Raw genomic sequence first — 23,582 nt, forward strand, 5'->3', positions numbered from 1 at the left:
TAATGGTGGAATTTAGGCATGGCATTGAGTATAGGGAAGACAAGGCGCTGAGTACATCATCAACATTCAGGCATCCCCAGCTGCAGCTTAAGCAATGGTCCATTCATCTTCTAGACTGTGCTGGTGTGAAGCAGACTTACAGGAGCAGAGACCTTGATATTTGGAAACAATGAAAGAACAAATTTCCTCATAGGAACTTAGCATTAGGGCACCATCACATTTGCTAATGTTGGATATCCCACTCCATTTCCCAGCTGCTTTGAAAACAAGAGGAACTTTACTTCTCTGGCCCAGAATGGCTTCTGTTAAGGTGATTGTTTTTGCAGGAGGAGCTTACAATACTGAGACAGAAGCTAGAAAAATCGGAGAAGACACGGAATGAACTCCGGCAGAATGCAGACCTGCTGGAGAGCAAGGTAAGTCCATCCTCCCTCCCCAGGTCCCTGCGTGGGGTGGAGTTTGTTAGGAGGAAGGAGAATGACGATGTGCCTGGCACTGGTGTTATGCTAAGTGCTTTACAAGCATCTTCCATATAACCCTGTGAGATACATGCTGTTATTTTATGAAAGAGGAAACTGAGGCCCTGGATATTAGGTATCTTCCCAAGGCTACACCACCAGCAAGTATATAGAGTTGAGATCCAAATCCATGTCATCTGGCTATAAAAGGAAGAATTTCCTAAATAAGTTATAAAGGGACAAATCACAAGGGAAAATGATAAATATGACTATATTAAAGTAATATGCTTCTGTTTATCAAAGCATAAAATTAAGGCATTCCTCATACTTGGAGAAGAAATTTGCAACACACATAACTGGCAGAGTATCGAGAATATGTAAAGAACTTCTTCCAATCAACTGGAAAAAGCCAGACACTCCAAAGGAAAAAAAAATGAGCAAAAAATATGATTAACAAGTTCCCAATGGAGGAACTCTTGATTCAAGAGCTTAAAATGTTCAGGAATTCAAATTACTAATAAACTCATGAAAAGATGCTCAACCTAACTAGCAATCAGGAAATTCAAATTAACACCACAATAGGGACCATTTCATACTTCATGTTGGCAAAACCAAAAAGTCTGCCAGTAGCCCAGTGTTGGCAAGGATACATAGCAGTGGAAACTCTTATACACTGCTGCTAGAAGTGAGAAATTGATATTCTCACTCTTCCACAATTTGGAATTATCTACAAAAGTTGAAGTTGCCCATACCCTTGGCCCAGCAACTCCACTTCTATGTCCGTATGCTAGAGAAACTCTTCCACATATATATATATATGACAAGAAATTCATAGCAGCAGTGTTTGTTATGTCAAAGAAATGTGAACACCCAACCAGGAGTCTAGCAATGGGAGAATGGATGAATTTAAAAATCGAGTTACCCAGAGTGAAAAGGAATGAAGAGGAGGGCAAATTAGGGCTGTTTGCCACCTGCTTTTGTAAATAAAGTTTGATTGAAATGCAGGCACACCCCTTCTTTTATGTACAGCCTATGACTGCTTGCATGCTACAATGGCACAAGTGAGTAGTTGCGGAAGCCTAAAATATTTACTCTCTGGCTTTTTCCAGAAAAGGTTTGCTGACCCATGAGCTAGAGACACATTTATCAACATGGATGGACCTCACAAACAGAATGCTGAAGGAAAATGATTAAGTTATAAAAGATTACCTAAAATACGATACCATAGATAGTACATTTTAAAATTTGCAGAAGAATATTATATATTGAATAGTGTCATATGCATATATAGTTATGGTGTAAAGATATTTATTGGAGTGATAAACACCCAATTCAGAGTAGTAGTTACCTTTAAGGTATAGGCAATTGGAGAAATTTATGCTAGGGGTCAGTGGGTGTGACTGCATTGGTGACATCGTCTTTCTTTAGCTGGGTCTTGAAGTCATGGGCTCAGCATGAGGGTATGGGCCAGACTGTCCCTGCTCCCCAGAAGGCCACTGCAGATTGCAGGCAGACTCCTAAGCAAAGCCGTGTACTGCAATGTGGTGCACAGGTCACTGAGCTGTGGGCAGACTAAGGCGGGGATATGTGAGGAGAGCCAGCTGTTCTATCTTGCTTTCCTAGGGCTGAGGCTAGGGTGAGGCGAGTGAGACAGCTGCCTGGGGTGCAAAATGTAAGGGGGCACCGGAAAGCTCGGTAGTCAGAATGAATTAAAATACTTTAATTCAGTATTTTAAAAAAATTAAAATCCATGCCAAAAAAAACCCCAAATTTTAAATAAACACAGATCCAAGGGCTGGGAATAGGGCAAGGCAAGTGAGACACTCTACAGTTAGATCCTGTTTTTATTTAAAACCTTGATATTTTTTCCATCATGAATGTTTTTGCATTAATATCTATTTTAAAATATTGCATTAAAGCATTAAGGTATTATTTATCTTGATTTCTGAGTTTTTTCGCACCTCCTCAAATTTTGCTCTCAAGGCAGGTACTTCACACAACTTCATCTTTTTCTATATAGTTTTCGGTACTGCACAGGGTTCTGTTGAGCCTAAATGGCTCCCATTTATTCACCTATTTGACAAGTATGGACGAGCACATTCCATGTGTTAGGAATTAAACTGGACACTTTGGATATGGCAGGAGATGAGTCAAAGCTACTGTCCTTATGAGGCCCCCAGGCCACTACAAAGAGATGGAACACAAGAAAAGAAATAAAGAAGCTGGTTTCAGATTGTGAAGTGATACAGATAAGAAGCAGAGGGAGATGACAAACAGCGATGGAAGTCAGGTGGAGGCTTCCGTGGAAGGGGCATGTTTGATTCAAGATCTGAATGAAAAGATGTTGTCGTCTATGCTTACATCTGGGGGAAGAGTGGCTGTAGAGTAGGAGCGGCAAGTGCGAGCGTCCTGAGGCAATGTGGGATAATATTGGTTGGTCCAGAGAAAATCTAGAGGCCCCCAATGTTGTTATTACTGATAATATGGCTGGTTTGCTTGGTGGACAGTGGTACCTGTAATTGGATTCATGATAAAGCCAACCAAACACACCTTTCTTCTCACATTGACAGCCCACTTTAGCCTGGCTGCTCACATGGGGATGTGGAGTGAAGTTTGGGAGGGTGCTGTTTCTTTTTCACCCCTTATTCCCCCCCCCCCCCCCGCCATGCCCACTGCCACAGTGTCGTTACAGTATTGACTGTGGAGTGTGCCATGGAAAAGGAGGAAGCAGGGGCTCCTTGCAGAGACAGTCATATCCTCCCAAAGAGGGCAGGAGAAGCTGGACTGAGAGGCTGGCCCCTGAGTTTCTGCCCCTCTTGTGGCAAAGGCCATAAGGACTAGAGAAAATGACACACATACCCCTCCTGTTCTTGGTAGAGATTGTAGAGGGCAAATAGCCTGACCTCTCTTGCTGCAGGTAGCAACAAGTAGAGCAGTGGAATAAAAAATGTGGAGTGCTGTGGAGTGGATGGGAATATCAGTGACTGCCCTGTACCTGTAGTCCCTTCTCGCTGAGCTAAGAGTTGATTCAGTGATTAATCACAAGCTGTCAAATCGGACACAGGGGTTTGCAGTGTGCTGGTTGCTGGGGGAGACTTGGAGAAAAGGGTTGGGAGCAGTGTCCTTTAGCATCTGGAGCAGCAGCAGGCAGGACACTTGGGGAAGAAAGGGAGGGAACTCAGGCTTTTGAGACCTAAGCCCAGCAAGTCAGGAGTTGGCATCTATTAATATTCCACCCAGACTCCTTTTGTCTTTGTTGGCAGCAACACAGTTACAAAAAAAGGAAAAAAGATACATGGGGCCTTACCAAAATAGGGTTAAAATTAAAAGCTTAGAAAATAGAACAGAGGAAACAAGAACTGAAGAGTACACAAAGCCAGGGAAGGAGTTAGAAAATGAGAATTTACCCTTGATCTCAGACAGGCTCTTACTTCACAAGCTTTTTTGCAAGTGCTGTTCCCACTGCCTAGAACCTGTTCCTCCAGCCCTCCTCACCTGGTTAATGCCTCTTCATCTCCTTCTACTCATTATAGGAGATTCTATTATGAAAAGAGCTGTTATAAACATTCTTACATGTACCTTTTGGTATACATGGTATACTTTCTGATAGGAATATACCTAGCAGTGGAATTGCTGGGTATGCAATTATTTCTATGTTCAGTTTTAAGTAAATGCTACCAGTTTGTCATGGTGTTTGTGTCAACATAGACTCCTACAGCAACATGTGAGAGTTCCAGTGGCTCCACACCTCATCAACACTTGGTATTGTGTGTCTTTTTCATTAGCTGTGGTTGTGTGATATTTTCACCTTGTGATTTTAATTTACTCCTTTTATCATGTATTTTTGCCATTTGGTTATCCTTTTTGGCCAAGTGCCTTTTATGTATTTTGCCCATTTTCTAGTGTTGCTTACTTTTTTCCCCGTTATTGATTAGTAGCAATTCTTTATATATTGTCAATATAAGTTCTTATAGTTAGATGTGTGTATTGCAGATATTTTCTCTGCTGTGGACTTGCCTTTTCCGACTGCAATAATTTTAAGTTGTGTTTTCTGAAGCCCTGAATTTCTTCTGTACTTCCAAATGGGTGAAGAAGAGGACAAAGGGCTCCAGAATTCTCAAATCTGTTTCAGTTGCAGTTAACTCCACATTTTTTGTTTGTTTCTTTCTTTCTACATTTTATCGATTTTCAGATGCACATTTTTTCCTACCTTTTTACATCTCTGAAATTGGGACATATATTATACTTAAAATTGGCAGCACTTTCTTTTCTTACATTCTGTAATGGTGCATCAACTTACAACGATTGGCAGCTCAAATTTGGTGAGTCATGGCATGTTAGGGCCCAACTAAGATTTTATGTGAGGAAAGGACTGTGACTCCCTCTTCTCCCAAAAGCTCCATGGTATGGACTGACGTTTATATGTCGAAGAGCACTAGCATCACCTAGGGAGGGGTTAATCCTGAAGCCTCCCCTTTCCATCTCCTGAGGGTTTGGCCCAGGAGGGAGATGGAGGTGATCCTCTACTGCTTCTTTAATAGGTGCCAGGGCCTCAGTTGAGAAATGCTCACCGACCGTGCTGGTTTTCATAATCCCCTGCAAGCTTTTCATAATCCCCTGGAGGACTCGTGAGAATACAGACTGCTGGTCTCTATCCTTAGAGACTGAGGCAGTTTTGGGTGGCCCCAGAAATTCTGTTTCTAACAGGTTCACAGATGATGCTAAAGTTGATCAGGGACTCCAGTTTGAGATACAATGAGCTAGAGAATTCCTAGGAGGTCTCTCCTTCAATGTGATGATTCTATTTTCTTTCAAGCGACTCTGTTAAGAGTTGGGGAGCAGACACCCCTTCAGGACTGTGCAGCTGTTCACGGCCTCTGAGCCCTACTCCCTGTCTCAATGGGGGGAAACAATTGTTAGAAATGCTGCTGAAACATGTTGTGTCTCATCAGTGGAAACGCCATTTGACTGAGCTTATTAAAAAGACAACATTATTGCAAAATGATTTAAGTGCTTCATTTGCAAAGGAGCAGGAGAGGAGATGAGCTGGGAGGAACTGGCTATAAATATTCCTCAAGCGTGCAAAATCTGCCGTGTTGCAAAGTGGGATTTTTTATTTCCACGAGCAAAGCAGGCCTAGCTTCCTGTAGGAAGTACCTATAAGATGTCAGGAGTCCATGGGGGTATATGACAGGGTGGTGTTTTCTTGCCTCTCTGAATTATGTTCTGTGTTTCCCCCCAAGGCCTTATCTGTGGCAAAAGACTGAAGCCCATGCTGTCCAGGTTTCTGGCCTCTGTAGCCTGACTACTTTAACAGTTTGGAATGGAATTGCTGAGTTACTCCACCAGGATACAATGAAATTGGAGATTTAGAACAGAAAATCCACTTGCAAAGCACTGACGGAGTTCGGAGTTCGGTTCTAAGCGTGGCTGACAGTTTACTGCTAAGACGGAAGGGGTGTGGCTTGCTGGGGGTTGTGCGGCCAGTTGGTGACCAAGCCCCAGAAACCACCCATGTACCTGCCGCCTAGTCCTGGGCTCTTCCAAATGGGGAACTGAGGGCTTTGTGAGGTAATGGGTTAGTGCAATGAACTGACCTTGAATATCTGGGCACAGAAGAGTAGAAGGTCAAGCTGGCTCCAGTTCCAGGCTGCTGTTCCCTTTGCACCCTTTTGCTGTGGGCTCATGGGCAAATTCTTCAAGTCACTGAGCTTTTGTTTCATCATCAGAAAAATGGCAACGATAGTAGTTACTTCCTCTTCATAGGTTTGTGGTAAGGGCTCCATGGGGGCACGTGATTGTCACACTGCCTGCTATCTGGTAAGCCTTCAGACATCATCACCATTTGTAATTTATGCCTTTAAAATTTACCCCCACCCTCCCAAGCAAACTGTGAGTTCCTCAAAGATAATGACATACTTAGGCTATTTTTATACCCCTCATTGTCTAGCACAAAGCATTCAGTGAAGTTGAATGAGTAAATGGAGTAATGCTGAACTTAATAAAAGTAACATTCCATGAGTGATGAGTCTGTGCCAGATGCTAAGTCCTTTACCTGCAAATCAAACTTGGAGGAAGGTGTCAGTACATCTTCTTTAGTGACAAGGAAAGAGAAGCCCAAAGAGGTGAAATGATCTGTCCAACATCATGCAGCTGGCAAGTAGCAGAGCTGGGGTTTGAGCTCAGGTATGGCTGATTCCAGTTAATTTCCATGAAACAAGCTCTGCTAGAGAAGGAGTATCTATCTACCCAGACTGCAGATAGGGTCAAGGCTGGCTTCTCAGAGGAAAGGTCTTAAAGGTGACGAGGGGGAAGGCACTCCAGGCAGAGGGCACAGCAAAAGCAAAGACAGAGTGGTGTCGCGTGGCTGGCAGGCACGATTCTGATGGCTGGAGTGTCAGGTCTGCGTGGAGGTGGGGGGCGGGGCCAGGCCACAGAGCTGGGCCAGATCCCAAGGGGCAGTGAGAATCATATTATATTCAGGACCAAAGAACATTGTGAAGAGGGAGTGCATGGGTGACGTGATCTGATAGGTTCTCTTCTGGGCAAAGCATTTGTTGGTATCAGAGGCCCACACAGGCTCCACGTAAAGCGCCTGAAAACCCGTAACTGCCCCTTTCCCGGGAGGGGCCACAGCTGGTGACATGACAGTAGCTATCTCTTGACCTCTCAGCTGACTCCTTACAAAAGTGGCCCCATTTCCACCGACATACCAGAGGCTGCCAGGTGGTCATTTTATTCCCTTTCACTCATACATTTGCTGCATCCAAGAGCCAAGGTGATGGCATGGTTGGAAGCAAGGGCTTGGGCCAGGCTGCCTCCATTCATACCCAGCTCTGACCCTGGCCGGCTGGGAGCCCTGGATGGAATGCCTGCACCTTGCTGCCTGCCTGCATTTCCTGGCTGCTTTGACAAATACCATGCCATGGGTTGGCTTAACAGGAATTTATTGACCCACAGTTTCGAAGGCTGGAAGTCCAAAATGAAGGCGTCAGCAAAATCATGGTTTCTGCCCAAAGCCTGTGATGTTCTGGTGCTGGCTTTTCGCAGTCCTTAGGTTCCTTGTTTTGTCTCCCGTCACGTGGAGAGCCCTCTCTCCATGTTTGCTCTTCTGGTTTTCACTGAATTCCGGCTTCTGCCTCCTGTGGCCTTCTGTCTGAATTTCTTACAAAGGACTCCAGTGATCTGGATTAAGGCCAAACCTCATTCATTTGGGCCACACCTTACCTAAACCTAACATCTTCAAAAGGTCCTAGTTACATGCCCACAGGAACATGGGTTACGATTAGGAGCACGCATTTCAGTGGGGTACATGATTCAGCCTTCCACAAAGCCTCAGTTTCATTTGCAATATGGAGACGTATCAGTGCCTCTCTGTCAGCCTTGTGAGGATCAGTGGGTCAACCCCTGGTGGGCACATGGTAAGCACTGTCTGTGGTAGTGGTTACCATTCTGGTCACCATGTGTTACTTTCACGCAGGGGCAGGTAGTATTTCTGAGATTCCTCAGTGGAAGAGAACTGGACGGAGTGGTGCCCAGCATGCAGCACACGTCTCTGGGGAAAGCCCTGGGAGCCTGGCACTAAGCTAGAGCTTTGTTCTGAATTTCCCCTGATGCCTGAGTCAGAGTTGGGGGCAGGTACCACGAGGCTGAAGCTGCTGCTTAATCTCCTTGACAAACAGTGTGTGAGCCAGCAGGCGCTACAGTTGGGCTGGCCCTTACTCTGTTTTCTCTTTGTGTGGCTCAGGTTTATCTGGATGGGGGTCCTCAGAGGCTTCCTTTGGTGACAGCGCAGCAAGGGTAGTTCGGTCCCGGCCTTATCTGCTTATCTGACCTTTGATCTGTCCTCTGCTGGCTCTTTGACCTTGAGCAGGTCACTTCACATCTCTGAGGCAGGTGGATAATGATTCATATCCTGGTGACCTCCAGGGACTAGGGTAGATAGTGGATGTGGGACAGAGGAGAGAGTTTGGGGTTATGAGCCAGGAGCTAGGACTCAGGTTGTCTGGGCTCAATTCCTGCTGCCACTTGTCAGCTGTGATGTCGGGTAAACCATTTCACCTCTCAATGCCTCAGTTTCCTGGTCTGTATAAAGGGCATAACAAAAGCACCCTCCTTGTAAGGTATGTGATGGGTTTAAAGAAGACGACATATGCAATGTGTTTAGCGTTCAGTGAGGCTGATCCCTCTCTTATACGAGGGGTTATAATGAACAGATGCTTTTGGTGCAAATGGGAAGGTGCAAGGGTAGAGCAGAAGGCAGTTGTCTCTGCTGTCTGCAGGTAAGGTGGCTTTTGGGTCTGAGGGTCCTTGAATTTAAGAGCCAGGGGTAGGCTCTGGGTAGGACACATGTATGCCCCAATGGGTGCCCCTGTGGTTGACTTATCTCCCCAGTTCGGTGGTGAACTGCTTGATGGCAAGAACTGGTTCATGGTAGGTGCTCACATAATACTTGTCTCATCCATGAATGACAAATGTCAGCGATGGCCCAAGGGGCCCCAAATCTCAGTTACCCACTCTTCCCCCAAACTGCCAATGATGCCAGTACAGGGATATATTGTTTATATGCAAACAGTACAGCAAATTCAATCACTCCTTTCCCTCCCCTCTAGCAGACCCTTGGAGATCACTGTCCCTAAGTAGAAAGAGCATGTCTGATGATTGGGCCAAGTGGCAGGGAGTTTTCCAAATAATTTCTAGTTAATTGGCCCTTAAATAATTTGCGAGGACCCTTCTGGGTTTGCAAAGCAGGCCCTCCCTTGGTTAAATTGGTTTGCATTTTGCGTTCTCCCAGCTGCTGTAGTCCTGGTGCCCATTCTTCACCTCTAGTGACAAAGCTCCCAGGCCCTGCAGTGTGGGAAGGAGCAGGATTTGTGGGGACAAGGAAAGGTCAGGGCTACCTGTCTCCATGAAAAGCTTTGTCATTTCCCCAATTTGAAAGGACTAATTGTCCTTTGGGCTCCAGATGTGGGTTCCGTGAAACTCAAAATTAAGGCATTAAATTAATTTTGTGCTCTCCTTGCTCAGACCAATTAGCACCAATTAAATTCTGCACTAATTGGCTGAGGCAGAGAGAAGACAATCTCAGACCCTAAGACTAATGTGGATCCTGGGGCTGGGAGGGGGTAGGAGTGTGATCTGGGGGTGCTCCTGGCTTGTACTTGCCCATACTGTATGACCATTGAAAATGAACTTTTCCAGCTCAGATGCCTTTGCGTGCTCATATGCAAATCTAAAGCAACTAAAGCCAAGTGTGAGGCCAAAATCAGAAAGGGATCCTGGCATTTTCTATGGCAGTGATTCTCAAGCTTTTGAGTCATCTGGGTGGTGTTGAAATGCAGATTCCTGGGCCCCACCTCAGAGATACTGGTTTGGGAGGTCAGGGTTTGTGGAATTTGCATTTTAACAATCCCAAATCACTTTTATCGAGTCCTCTCCTAGAACACTTCAGAGACACGTTTCAGGAATAGGAAAAGGAAGCTCCACCCCTGAGAGCCCCTCCATTTATTAACTGGTTACTTGGTTCTGACAAATCTGGGTTCAAATCTTGGCTCTGCCACTTAATTGCTGTTTGACTTTGAACTCCTTCCACCACACCTGCTTTTTGCTGTTGCCATTGAAATTTGCCTTTTGGGCTGAGCAGTCTCCAATGTGGTCAAGAAGATGAGAAACAGATGGGTTGAAGAAGGGGGGAAAGGTGGGGAGTGATGTTGGACTAAAATAGAATGTGCAGAGCAGCTCCAGTTCTTGTAACTCAACTGTTTTGCTAATGGCTGTTTTTTTTTAAAGATACTTGTTTAGTTTCCAATTACAAAAGCTCATGTGTGGGAAAAATAATTCAACAATACAGAATGCATCACATGGAAATTGGAACCCCTTTTCTCACTTCCGCAGGGAGATTCCTCTCAACAGTCCAGTAGTGCATTTTTCAGTGCAGATACAAATACAATGGGATCATGCCAAGGATTCTATTCTGCAAATTTGCTTTTTTACCTCCTCTTGGCAATGTCTTGGGGATTTTTTTCCCCATGTCAGAACATATAGATCTGCTTCCTCCTCCAAGAGGCTCTGAATGATTTTTGAGACCAGCCTGTGAGCTGACAGTATTGATTGGAGGCTGACTCAGAAGGGCAGCTATATTCCATTCTGCTAGGACCGCTTAGCTTCTGTGCGATAACACCCCACAATGCCCCCAGTACCCAGTCACGAAGCAGCGTCTGAAGGAGAACAAGGTGTTTTGACATCTTCATAGCCACCATCTATGGAGTAGAAACAAGATGCCAGAAAGATGTTAGACATCACCTAATGCAGTGTATTTTTTCAGCTCAGGCAGCCTAGGCTCTAGAGAGGAAGAGACTTGTCCACAGTCATACAACACATTACTTGCTGTGTCTGAATTGGAACCCCATCTCCTGCCTCCTGACTTTAGCCACCATCTCCCATAAGATGTAGTAGTCTGTTTCATGAGTCATGCCTGTTCTGTGCAGAGTCTTGTCCTCGACTCTGGACCACAAACAATCCACTCATATGCTTCTCTCTTCACTCCCCTTGTCATATCCTTAAACTCTAGGGGCTGCCTTTTGGAATAACACCATAGAAGACCTCTTACCTGACCCATTTGGCATCCAGTGTTGGTTATGGAATTGAAAAAAGTCAGATTCAGTGGGAAATCATAAAACATAAATTGTTTTTTTTTTTAACTTACAACATGTGTAACTTAACTCACTGCATTTCTGAGGACAGGCCAAAGCCAATTCCTTCCAAAGCTTCAACCTAGTTTTCATGGAAACCCTTTACCCAGTCATGTTTTATAGGATTATATAACATCTAATTGAATAGGTAATCACAGTGAAAATGCAATCAGCATCAACAGCTTGGGAAGTGACACACCCTGGGTGTGCTAGACCCTCCCTTGCAGGAGCAGAGGGATCCTGGGGCCCTGTAGAGAGGTCTCCTGGGGGCATATGAAGTGGACATCTGTCAGTGTGTCATGCTGAAGGAGCATGTTGGTCAATCCAATGAGATGGTCTGGTGAAGGCTGGTTAAAGAGAGCTCTCTCTGCTAAGCTTTGTATGGATTGTCTAATTAATCCTCACAATTATATAAGTGATACCCCCCTTTTAAAGTTGAAAACACTGGCTTGGATAGGCATCCTGCCTTGTTCAAAGTCATATACCTCATGAAGATTGGACCAAGAATTCTAACACACCAGGACCAGTCAAACCACACTGAGGGGTGCTCCTCAGTGATAGCCAGTGATTTGCCCAAAGATGGTCCAGTAGTGCATGCATGGTGGGAGAATGGTTGGCAGCCCCAATGAGTGGCTCTTCCTTGCCACATCCCAGATTGCTGACTTGACCACAGAGCTCGCTGAGGAGCGCTTCAAAGGTGATGTGGCCTGCCGGGTGCTAGAGAGTGAGCGGGCAGAGCGACTGCAGGCCTTCCGGGAGGTCCAGGAGCTGAAGGTGAGTGGTCAGGGGTGGCAGGGGTGGCTTGGGGTAACTGAACAGGATGGCTGGGAGTGGTTGGACCTGCACCCCAGGGCTCACATCTAGGATCAGTAAGATGAGTAAGTCTGCTGACTCATTGGATTTTCCTAAGGCTTGACCTTGGAGTTTCCATGAGTGAGAACTGTGCAGGGCTTGCCAGCACAGGCTCCTGCCCAGCTCCAGTGTGAACCTCGGGGACTTTCTTCCAGAGCAAGTATGAGGAAGTCCAGAAGAAATTAGGAGAAGTGGAGAAACAGTTGGAAGAAGCCCGGCAGAAAATTCAGTTGAATGATCTGAGGAGTCACACTGGAGGAGGTGAGCAAACTTGACCCTTGGGATTGGATACTGGTGGAAACAGACTTATTTTTATTTCCTTCATGCATGCATGCATTTATTCATCAATTATTCGTATGTTCAGAGAGGCATATTGAGCATTTTCTATGTTGTAGGCACTGCATTAGGGTTTGGGACTACGGCAAAGAGCAACTAGGCACAACCCCTGCCCTCCTGGAGATTACAATGTGGTAGAAGACAGAGACATTAAACAGATAACCCAACAATATCCCAAATAAATAAAAAACAATTGCTCTTTCATAATAATGCAAATAATTTTTAAAAATAGAGGCTTTATGGGGAAGCCATTTCTTTGTGTGAAGAATATATTTGTATATAAATTTTGAGGGAGGCAGTTTAGTCATTGAGAGTGAAGGCTATGAAGTCACATTTCTGGATGTGAATCTAGATTCCAACTCTAATCTGATGGATGTCTTTGGGCAAAGAAATTGTTGCGCCTTAGTTTTCTTATCTTTCCAATGGATATCGTCATAGATGATTAATACAAAGTGTTTAGCCACATGGCTCTTGACAAAGAGCAGTGATAGCTGTTAGCTGCTTTGTCGTCATTATTACAACTAGTAATGTGAGCTCTATCCACCCTTGTAACTGTGGAGTAATTACATAGTAGTTAACTGCTTCTATTCTCCTTTTACTGAAGCAGCTGTGTTGGGCACTTGGCAGTTGTTGAATAGGGAAGAGGTGAGAGGTCTCTGATTTGCCAAGTGGCAGATGTGCTCAAGGGTGCCTGGGGTTTCTGGTGGTGCCCATCTTACAGCTGCCTGGAGACCCACATCCCTTGATTGGATGGGTGTGCTTCTTAACCTCGCCCCAGTGCAAAGGAGTCATCTGAAAAGGATGTCCACTGTGCCAGCTTCAATTAAACATTGGCCCCATTCCTTTAGATGCCCCAGAGAATTCATGACCCAGAAACATCAGGGACACTCAGCAGAATGGAGGTCAGATGGTGGTGGTGAAGAGGCGAGGCACATATGCTTTCTACTCCGCTCTTGTTTTACTGGCATCTCCGCTACCCCTGGAGGGGGAGGTTTCCAGACAGGTCAATACCGAAGAGTTTGAGGCTCAAGAAGATAGGGTGCATGTAGAGAGACAGGATGTGTTTCAAAGAGCCCATGGGGTGGGATGGACAAGTTTCCCCAGGAGAGTGTCAGTGCCAGGTCCATGCCACCTGTGATTCATGTATACATGGTACCCCCCATGATATGGGAAAAGATACAGGAGTTGAATGAGAAGGGGGATGTGCTGACATGTGGGCACTTTAGTCACAATGCTATAAATTAGCTCTCTGCTCTGGATGCTCATTCCAGGAAATCGGCCCACAAATATTTTGTTTTTCATTATGAAAGTAATCATATTCATTATAGAAAATTTCTAAAATACAGGAAAACTGAAAGAAGAAATAAAACAGTTTAATCATACCACTGCAGTGCCACCACAACCCCTTCTATGGATGAAGCTGGAGTATAAATTATATTTCAAGAAATGTTTTTCTTCTTTGCATGGTTAAGTATTTAAAGAGAAGCTTTTATGATATGCACTCAGCACTGAGCTAGACAACGTGGGGGGTACAGAAAAATTTTAGTTGGGGCCTGTTCTAAAAACAATTGCAATATAATTGGCGAGATTAGACAGACCCAGGATAATGAAGGGTGAATTACATGTACTGATTGAGAATGGTAGCCCTGCACAGCACAGGAAAGTTGGAGATGAGATCATCCTTGAGGATGGGGAGCAGTTTCCTCACTCTGTAGTGTGTCATAGCACAGAGCACACAGGCAGCTGCAGAAGTGCTTTTTGTTGCTTCTTCTTCCTTTTGCAGGCCATATTGCTTGCAACTTGAAACTTTTTCCCAGTGGGGAGCCAGTATTCTTTTCCCATCATGGAAATTCAAAGAAACTCAAACTAACTGCTTATCGTTACATTATATTAAATATTATTCTGCTTGGATTAGTGATGTAAGATCTCTACTGGGGTCATGTTTTCTGAGACCTTCAATCCCACCATCCATTCATCTACTCACCTGTCTATCCATCTACCCGTTCATCCATCCATCTCTCCATCCATTATTAAGCACTGTGTGTAGGCATTCTTTTAAGTTCTGGAGATACAATCATGAACAAAACAAGTTTTGCTGCCTTTATGAATTTGAGTCTTCTAGATTTGCACGAGAGCCCTAATACTATTAGGTTGCATCTGTATGTTTGCATGGTTTGTCTACCTCACTAGATTTATTCATCTCATTATCCCTTGTGCCTGGTGTAGGGCAGTGTACTCAATGAGTGGATGGATAGATGGATGGATGGTAGGTGGATGGTCTCTATCTTAAGCTGCCCACTTCTGGGATGTTTTTTTTTTGGCTCCATTACCCTAATGGGCAATATTCTGTTACTCAAATGGTCAAAGATAAAGATAAAATGGTCAAAGATAAACTTAAGTTTAGCCCATTCATCCAAATAATTTTCATCATGTAAGCTATTCTTTTTATGGCTTTTTACCAAATCAGGATTTTCCTGTTATCTCAAGGAGACATCTTGTGACCAGTATCCTTGTTGCTAACATTCAGTAGACCACTGAATTATTATTCATTCATTTAATTAATACACAACAGTCCCTGATTTCTTACTCTGTGCCACCCAAAGAAGTTGGCTAGTAGGCTGATTCCAAATAGGTTTTTTTTTAAGGTTCTTTATGCAGTTGGTAAACTGCATCAATATGTATGGACCTTCTCTGTGTAAGGTCTTCTTCTAGGGTGTGTGTTGAAGACTCACTGTATTAGTCAGTGTTCTCCAGAGAAAGAGAACCAACAGGATATAGATAATTAGGTAGATGGATACTTATAGATATATGGATATTTAGATTTATATCTATTGAGGTTTATTATGGGATTGGCTCACACAATTGTAGGGCCTGGCAACTTTGAAATCTGTAGGACAGGCTGCAAACTGGAAACTCCAATAAAGGTAATGTTGAAGTCCTTAGTCCAAATTCCCCAGGGGCAGCTGGCAGGCTGGAAATTCCAGCAAGTGGCAGTGCTGAAGTTGAGGCAGAAATTCTTCTGACCTCTGAAACCCTCAGGTCTGGCTTTAAAGACCTGATTTGATGAGTCTACACTCATTGCTGAGGGTAATCTCCTTTGCTGACTGTTGATGCAATCAACTGATTATAGATGCAAATCTCATCAATGAAATACCTTAACAGTAACAAGCAGGCCATGCTTGACCAAATGACTGCACACACTAACCTAGCCAAGATGACATGAAATTAACCATCACATTCACAGATGACTAAAACACCTCCTTTGTCCTCAAACATTATGCAGTCTCCTTGGAAAGAGAAATATATAGAATAAGGAAACCATGATTTGTACCAGCTGAACAGTTGAGAATTTCAGGCAGCTGGAGGTGACCAGGATAGTCTGCCTGGAGGAAGTGATTTTTTTAAGTTTGAACTTGAAACAAGATTTCTTTCTTTCTTTTTTTTCTTGTTATCTCCTTTGTTTTCTTTCGTTTTTTAAATTTTATTTTTAAGGAAGTTTTAGATCACATAAATATTACATAGAAAATATAGGAGATTCCCATATATCTCACCCGCCCTTTTCTCCATTATCAACATTTTTCATTAGTGTGGTAGCTTTGTTACAATTGATGAACACATATTGAAGCATTGCTACTAACCATGGACCACAGTTTACATTGATTTCCACTTTGCACCTCACAGTTTTTATAGGTTTTGACAAAATATATAGTGGCCTGTATCTGTCATTGCAATGTCATGCAGAACAATTCCAGTGATTCAGAAATGCCCAAGTTACTCCTATTCTCTCCCTGCCCTTAGAACCTCTGGTGATCACTGTTTTTATATCAATAATACAAGTTCTTCCATTACGAGAATAATATTAAGTTTACTTCAGTTTATAGTTGCATCCCCCATTATGTTTGTTCACTCCTCAGTCTTGAAGATTTTGGTATGGTGATGCTCACTCTGCAGCAGGACTTCTTTACCTGAAGTCCAATGCCAAGCTTTAGGGGCTCATAAATCTTGAGAAGTTGCATGCAAAGAGCAAAGAAAGTGGGTAACAGCTTCCCTTGCTCACCTGACCTCCCATCCTGGCCTCCCTGATTCTGTTAAATAGCAGATGAGTGGCAGATGCGCTTTGACTGTGCTCAAATGGAGAACGAGTTCCTCAGGAAGCGTCTACAACAATGTGAGGAGAGGCTGGACTCAGAGTTAACATCCAGGAAAGAGCTGGAACAGAAGGTAAGAAGTGGTGGATGGTGTAGGCCACAGAAGTGGCAGGGAGTGGGTAGTGACTGACCTTCATTGTGGGTGAGCAAGGTATTGGCCAAACCTGGGAACCTTATTCCATTATTGCGAGTTATGCTGACTCTCCTGGTGGATTATTTCCTTCTGTGTTTTCTAAACTTGGATTTAGAGCTCATTTTCAGTAGCTCCCTGTGCCCCTACCCCAGTAGCCCTAGGTGGTCTGCTTGGTAGAATGGTCCTCCTTTTTTTCTGACTTCTGAAACTTCTGCATGTTTAACTATTTTTTGTTATTATAAGGTGATACTCAGCAGGAGCTTTAAAACAATTCTTTTTTCAATTTTTAAAATAGCCCTAGATTATATAAATGTTACATAGAAAATACAGAGTATTCCCATATGTTCCACCCCCTTCCCCTCCCACACCCTCCCACATCAACAACATCTTTCATCAGTGTGGTACACCTGCTACAACTGATATTGAAGCACTGCTACAAACCGTGGACAGTAGTTTACATTATAGTTTACACTCTGCCCCCCACAATTTTATAGGTTATGACAAAATGTATAATGGCTTGTATCTGTCATTGCAGCATCATACAGGACAATACTAGTGTCCTGAAAATGCCCCCATGTTACCCCTATTCTTCCCTCTCCCTCCCCCTGAGAAACTCTGGTGGCCCCTGCCTTTATATCAATGATAAAAATTTTTCAATTGCTAGAATAATAATAAGTCTATAATAGAATAATAGTAAGTCTACTTTAGTCCATTGTTCATTCCACAATTTGAGGATTTGGGGATGGTGATGCCCACTCTGCTTCTAAATGAGAGGGGGCTTAGATCCTATGGGGCAGATGGGCAGAATTGTCTAACTTGCCATTGCAGATACTCAGCAGGAGCTTTTAAATTGTTTTCTACTTTTGATTGATTTTAATGGGAATCTTTTGTTAACAGGATTGGGGACATATCCCTCCAGAGGTGCATTTTGCACTTTCTTCTGCAGCAGCTCCCAAGATTACCTTAAATTCTGTTTCAGATTTTGCAATATGTGCAAAGTAGCGATTTGATTTCTAAGCCCACATGAGGTTCAATTCTGGGGTTCTGATTTCTTTCAGGAGTGTTTTCTCCCACCCAGAGCCAGGGTGGTGACAAGTTTTCCTACACCCCATCTAGGCTAGTGCGTGGAACTTTTCTTGTACCCTGTCACTGAGATGCAGCTCCTAAGGGTCCTGACTTAATACCAGAGTCTTCATTCTAACACCCCACTTTCCATGAGCCAAAGACCTGTATTCAGTCCTTGTCTAGACAGTCAAATTCAAACTTGTACCCCCGGAGATATTTCTAGATGATTCAACTCCTCCTCTTCTCACCCATTCTGTTGTTGTAGCGTCAGGATCTACCATTGTTGCTCTGATTTTGTGTCCTCTTCATTTCTTACATCCAGAAATTCTCCTTTCTTTCGCTAAAGTACAGCTAGAACCTACAAATAGAATGTAATTTTGTCTAGTCTTTCTGGGTGAATGTAGAGATACACTGACCTCTTTGCCTGCCTTGCTTTGCCTCAGCCACCTCCAGTCTACACTCTGACCAGTGGTGTGCTGGTAAACAGGATATCTGGAAACAACAACAATAACAATACCTATACCCTGGTATGTAGTATTTGCCTGTTTCCATGGTGGAAATACTCCCACCATGCCAATTTCAAACTACACTGTGACATCAGTGGATGTGGAATTGGGAAGGGAGGTGCAGATTTGGTTCTTGCAAATCAGCTCCAGTGTACCACTTATTCCAACCATACTCAGTAGCTTACTCCTTCCAAAAAATGCTGCTTCTTTCTCACCTTAAGGCCTTTGCATGTGCTGTTTCCTCTTCCCAGAACACTCTTCTCTACTCTCCCCTTCCCTGGATAACTCCAACCACGCTTAAGTTTTTTGCTTAAATGTCACTCCCTCCAGAAAGTCTTCCCTATTGTAGACTGGGATAGATGTCCCTGAATTGTTTTCCCAAACATAAGCTTTATCATGCTGTGTTGTAATTATTGGCTTACTTCCATTAGATGTAAGCATCACGGGGGTGGGGGTCATATTTGCCTGTCATTCTGTTATATCCTTGTGTAGGAGAAAAGTGTCATGTGATCACCCTGAGAGGCGGGCAAGGGTGAGATCACATGGGATTTTATAAACAATGGAGGCAAGGCTTAGCATCCTCCATGGAGGTGGTAGTCCCTTAGTGGTTGCTTCTAAGACACATTAAATTGTGATCTTCTCTACTATAGAATTATTGTGACTCTAGCAGTGGAAGAAATTATATCATTGATGAGACAGTGGCCACGGGAGTTGAAGGCAGAGAGAGGGAAAAGGAGGTATGATATGGGGGCATTTTTGGGACTTGGAATTGTCCCGAATGATATTGCAGGGACAGATGCAGGACATTATCTGTCCTGCAATAACCTACTGAATGGACTGGGAAAGAGTGTGAACTACAATGTAAACTCTAATCCATACTGTGTAGCAGTGCTCCAAAATGTATTCATCAAATGCAATGAATGTACCATGCTAATGAAAGAAGTTGGCGTGGGAGGAATAGGGGGTGTGGGAGTGGGGTATATGGGAACCTCTTATATTTTTTATTGTAACATTTTGTGTGAGCTATGTATCTTTAAAAAAAAAAAAGATTAAAAAAAATTGTGATCCTCAAGAGATATCCTGAGCAGTAGATAAACACAGAAGGACAACTGCTGAAAGTCAGTCCAGTTCTTTAATAACAGATTCTAAAGTCGGGTCAGTTTCCCCAAGGAAGGGGGATATTCATGCTACATTAAAAAGTAATAAAATGGCAACCTTTTCTGAGCAGAAGAATATAAGAAAACATCCCATTTGCCTCCAAATACTGAATTTAGAATTACAGGCTTCATTAACTCAGCGTTTTGCTTATTTAAGGCAATTTTTTAATGAGGCCATTTCTTCAAAGCGGGTGTGCTGAGTTGCACTCTTTCCCAGGTCCAAACTAGGACACTTGGGAGGGTGTTTCCTGGAGGAAGATGCAAGAGGATTGGCTTTTCTGTTTGTTGAAGGCTGTGTGTGCTCCCGGGTAATTCAGCCCATCTACTGCCATTTGCTGCCCTAAACTTTAGGGTCTGTCTCTTAGTGGCTTGGTTTCTTGGCCAGATTTTCTAGGTGTGCCGTTGTGGCTGTTCCATGGCTGATCCTCTCATGCATTGCTCCAGGTTTGTTCCAGCTGAAAAGTTTATTAACTACATGAAATTCATGGAGCTGCCAAGTTGAGCAGGGCATGTAAAGTACCTGGGGGCATGCTGGCAAGAAGATCATTGAGAAATATTAAAAACAACTTTAAGAGATGGACAGAATGACCCCCATTTTACCCCTGAGCAAACGGAGGCTCAGAGAAGTAGCTTTTTCAAGGTGACACAAGTAGAAAGTGGCTAAGACGGGGTCTTTCTGGTTCCAGCACCTGCTCTCTTTCCATTATGGCCATCCTGGAAATGGAAGCTTCTTGAAATAAAAGGTACAAAGCCCTCTTCAACTCCAACAGATGGGGGTAATTCGTTCTGTTACTCCCACAGCTCAAGGAGCTGCAGAGTGCTTACGAGGGGGCCAAGAAGATGGCTCACCAGCTGAAGAGGAAGTGCCACCATTTGACCTGTGACCTAGAGGACACCCGTGTCCTGCTGGAGAACCAGCAAAGCCGAAACCATGAGCTCGAGAAGAAGCAGAAGAAGTGAGTTGTGTCCCACACCATTACCTGGGCTGCCAGGGTAGGCTGCGTTGATACAGGGGTCTTCTGGGGTCTTCTGGGGTCTTTGGGATCTCCTCCTGAGCTCCCTGACCTCTGTCAGGCCTCCTCATCCTTGGGTCTTGACCCTCTAGGTCTGCCCTAATTTTCTTTCCCCTCCCCCCACCCCACACCTATTGCCTTGTGGTTCTCCCAAGATCAACAAGAGATGTTTGTCCTCTCTTGTCCATCTAAAGTTCTGCTCCCAGTTGGTTTTGTGACCTCAGAAAACTGTCTTGGCATCTCTGGGCTTTACCATCCCATTCATCAAATAAAGGGTGTCTTATGGAGAGTGCAGAAAGCATAGCATGGTGATTAGGAATGCAGGAGCCTTGAGGTCAAACTATTAGGGTTTGAGTCCCAGCTGTGGCTGTTCCTAGTTGTGAGACCTTGGGCAAGTCATTTACCCTTTCTCAGCCTCAGATCCCTTATCTGTAGGATGGGGATGAGAATGACCCTTTGTGGTAAGGAATAAATAAAATGGTTCATATAGCCAAAAGGACTAAGGGGATCCTGTCCCAATTGTTGAAAATGGGGCAAAAGAATGAGGAGGAGGCCAAAAAAATTGAGTCGCTGCCCTTTTCATTTAGGGCTTGGACTTCCAGCTAAAGTAAGCAATTCTAGCAAGGACTGTACCTGCACACAAACAAGATGCCTGTCTTGGTTCTGATAGTTGCTGCCCCATCACAGCAGGCAATGTGGAGCCAGGTTGAACTCTAGATCCACATTATGGGCTTTCTTATGCAAAACCTCAGGCCTGTGATGCTTTCATCCCTTGACAGTGTGGATCTGTCTTGAATTCTCTAGCTCACTTTGTGAGGGTAGAGGTGGGCAGGGGTTCTGTTGTGAGCCAGGGTAGCCCTTATGGAGACTTTATAGGAGGCAAATAGGTACAATTCAGCCTCCTTTAGAAGGTTCAAAATAGAACACAGGTAAATGCTTCTATGTGTGCCAGGATGGGGTTTTGTTGAGTGTGCCTTTTCCAAAAGACTACAAACTGCAAACAGAATTATGATTCCATGGGGGTGGCATAGATTTTGAACTTGATCTGAATTAAACATTGTTTCCTGTCATTTATCCTGGTGCTTTCCTGAGCTGACTTCCTTATGCTGAAAAAAGATCTTTCAGGGATTGTTAGCATGCCCCGAAATAAGAATGGTATACTCTCTTCTTTTTAATATTTTATGTTCTTCCCCTTTCCGCCTCCCCATGGGTACCCTGGCTAAACTTTGGCCCTGTGCTAGGGAGCATGACTTAGTCTTGCCTTAGCTACTTGCTGTGTGACATTGTGAAATGATACCACCTCTCTGAGTCTTGTTTTCCCTATCTGTAAAATGAGAGGTGTAAATTACGTCATGCCCCAGGACGAACTTGGTCCTTACCTGTGGGTTCCACTCCTCTTCTGACAGGCCTTAGGAGGGTGTTAGCTCTCCAGTGGATCAGTTGCCTGCCTCTAGAGTTTGTGCAGCCAGAAACTACTTCTCTGGTCCTTCCCTCACCCTCCTTCAGCGGAATCCCTCATTCCAGATTACTCAAGGACCTCCCTACAATGCTGCCCTGGGAAAGTTCCCAGTTCTTTGTACTTACACTTCCTCCTCTCAAAACTCACCTGTCCTGTGACTCTCAGTTCTGCTACCACCTCTTGGCAGAAGCTGATTTATGTTGGGATGCTAATTTCAGGTAGCAGCAATTACCTTTGCAGGTGGGTCAACATTTTAGTAGGGAGCCTGGGAGGGCCACATTCATTCGCGCACAATGACTGTGGTGAAGGGGAGATTTGGAAGTTAGTAATACTTCTTTGTATTCCCCTAAGTCTAATTAAATTGTGGATATAGCTGCCTCCTAGATGGAAGCAATGATGTCTTCATGCTGGTAGAGTTCCCTGACCCCATCTCAGCTTCTGAGTTCTAAGTGCCTCAAATGGTTCCATTTTGGATTGGCTTCTTGTTGCCATGGTTACCAGTTGGGTCATAAAGCTCAGTTCTGAGCTTTATGGTGGAACTCCCAGCCTGCTTCCTTGGGGTAAGCCCTGTGCAGGGTACACTGACTCTCACAACTGCGGGAGGCTGGACCCTAGGCCTGCTCCCAGTAGGGTGACAGGTGTGTTGAATCCGTCTGCCCTCAGGTGGTTGGGCAGTCAGTGTGTTCCATTAGTTGGGGTCTGTAGGAATGGTTCTTGGGTATCAGCTGACCTGCTAAATGCAAGGACTCATCTGAAATATCAGGCACTCTCTGGCCCCCACTATTTTACCTTACCTGTCCAGGGTATGGATAAGTAGATGGGGGAGTACCTAAGATGGTAGAGAAACTGGGTTCAGAGCTCACCGTTTTGGAACTTTGGGGCTGAGTCACTCCACCTCTCTTAGCATCAGTTTCTTCCTTTGTAAAATAGTTACAATAACATCGTTCTGCTGAATTGTGGCAAGGGCTATGTGGACCCCAGCCCAGCCTGTCACATTCACACTGCATCATTATCATCACAATGTGTCCATTCAGAAACAGCAAAGAGTGCTTTTTGAATGATGTCACCAACAGCCAATCAGAAAGCTCCCATCCCAACAGTAGGACTCCCTTATAAGCCCAGTAATTGGCTTTCTTCAGGAGTCTGAGATTTTGGATGACCCAAGTAATTTTAGGAGACATTAGATAACTTTGTTACAAGGGAGACCTTCTTGTCACCAGGGCCCAAACCCCATGCTTCGTTCTGCCATTCTGGGTACACCAAGTTCTCTGGAGCAATGGAATTTCCAGTTTGGGCTGAGGGCAAGTGAATCAAAGTCACATCCTGCTGAGGCTTGGCAAAGGCTCTGCCATCGGGTTCCTTATCTGTGATAGGGGTAGAAGGTTGGGACAACTGAATGGGGTGATATATAGCACAGGAAGAGTTTCTTACCCAGTGGTAGCCACCATGGAGGAGAGGAGATCCTAACAACGAATTCCCAGGCCCTGAGCAGGACTGGGTAGACTTTGGGCTTTCTGCTTGGGAAACAAATGAAGACAAGGTTGAATGTATAAATATCCAACATTTTATCAATAATGATCATGTTTAATATGGTATATGAGTACATAAGGCACACAATACAGTATAAAGAGTATAATGTAAAATATCCTGAGTTTGTGTGAAGAAATAGTCATTCATTTGTTCATCAGACAACAAACATTTATTAGGTGCCAAACCTGGGCTCAGAAGAATTAAAGGTTCTGGGCCTATAGTGGCAAATCACAT

General features: G+C 44.2%; 1 protein-coding gene and 1 long non-coding RNA gene across 7 annotated transcripts in view; one reads left to right on the forward strand and one right to left on the reverse strand.

Moving 5' to 3' along the window:
* MYO18B (myosin XVIIIB) overlaps positions 1 to 23,582 on the forward strand; it is a 263,498-nt gene that overhangs the window by 111,990 nt on the left and 127,926 nt on the right. For 3 of the 4 annotated variants that reach the window (XM_058281562.1, XM_058281564.1, XM_058281565.1), the window contains 5 exons: positions 327 to 416; positions 11,804 to 11,923; positions 12,157 to 12,262; positions 16,434 to 16,558; positions 20,148 to 20,302. In XM_058281562.1, the coding sequence (XP_058137545.1) occupies positions 327 to 416; positions 11,804 to 11,923; positions 12,157 to 12,262; positions 16,434 to 16,558; positions 20,148 to 20,302 (596 nt within the window). The remainder of the gene's footprint in view (positions 1 to 326; positions 417 to 11,803; positions 11,924 to 12,156; positions 12,263 to 16,433; positions 16,559 to 20,147; positions 20,303 to 23,582) is intronic. The other variant, XM_058281563.1, reaches the window with a different exon arrangement.
* LOC131274598 (uncharacterized) lies at positions 9,917 to 22,256 on the reverse strand. Of its 3 annotated transcripts, none has more exons than XR_009181866.1 (2): positions 21,966 to 22,256; positions 9,917 to 10,717 (listed from the first exon to the last, which is right to left on the reverse strand). It is a non-coding gene; the product is annotated as an uncharacterized lncRNA (long non-coding RNA). The 3 variants fall into 3 exon arrangements; XR_009181865.1 differs by lacking the exon at positions 9,917 to 10,717 and adding an exon at positions 19,303 to 19,801; XR_009181864.1 differs by lacking the exon at positions 9,917 to 10,717 and adding an exon at positions 19,303 to 19,877.

This window comes from Dasypus novemcinctus, chromosome 19, assembly GCF_030445035.2.
Source record: "Dasypus novemcinctus isolate mDasNov1 chromosome 19, mDasNov1.1.hap2, whole genome shotgun sequence".
In the NCBI taxonomy this organism is placed as follows: Eukaryota; Metazoa; Chordata; class Mammalia; order Cingulata; family Dasypodidae; genus Dasypus; species Dasypus novemcinctus.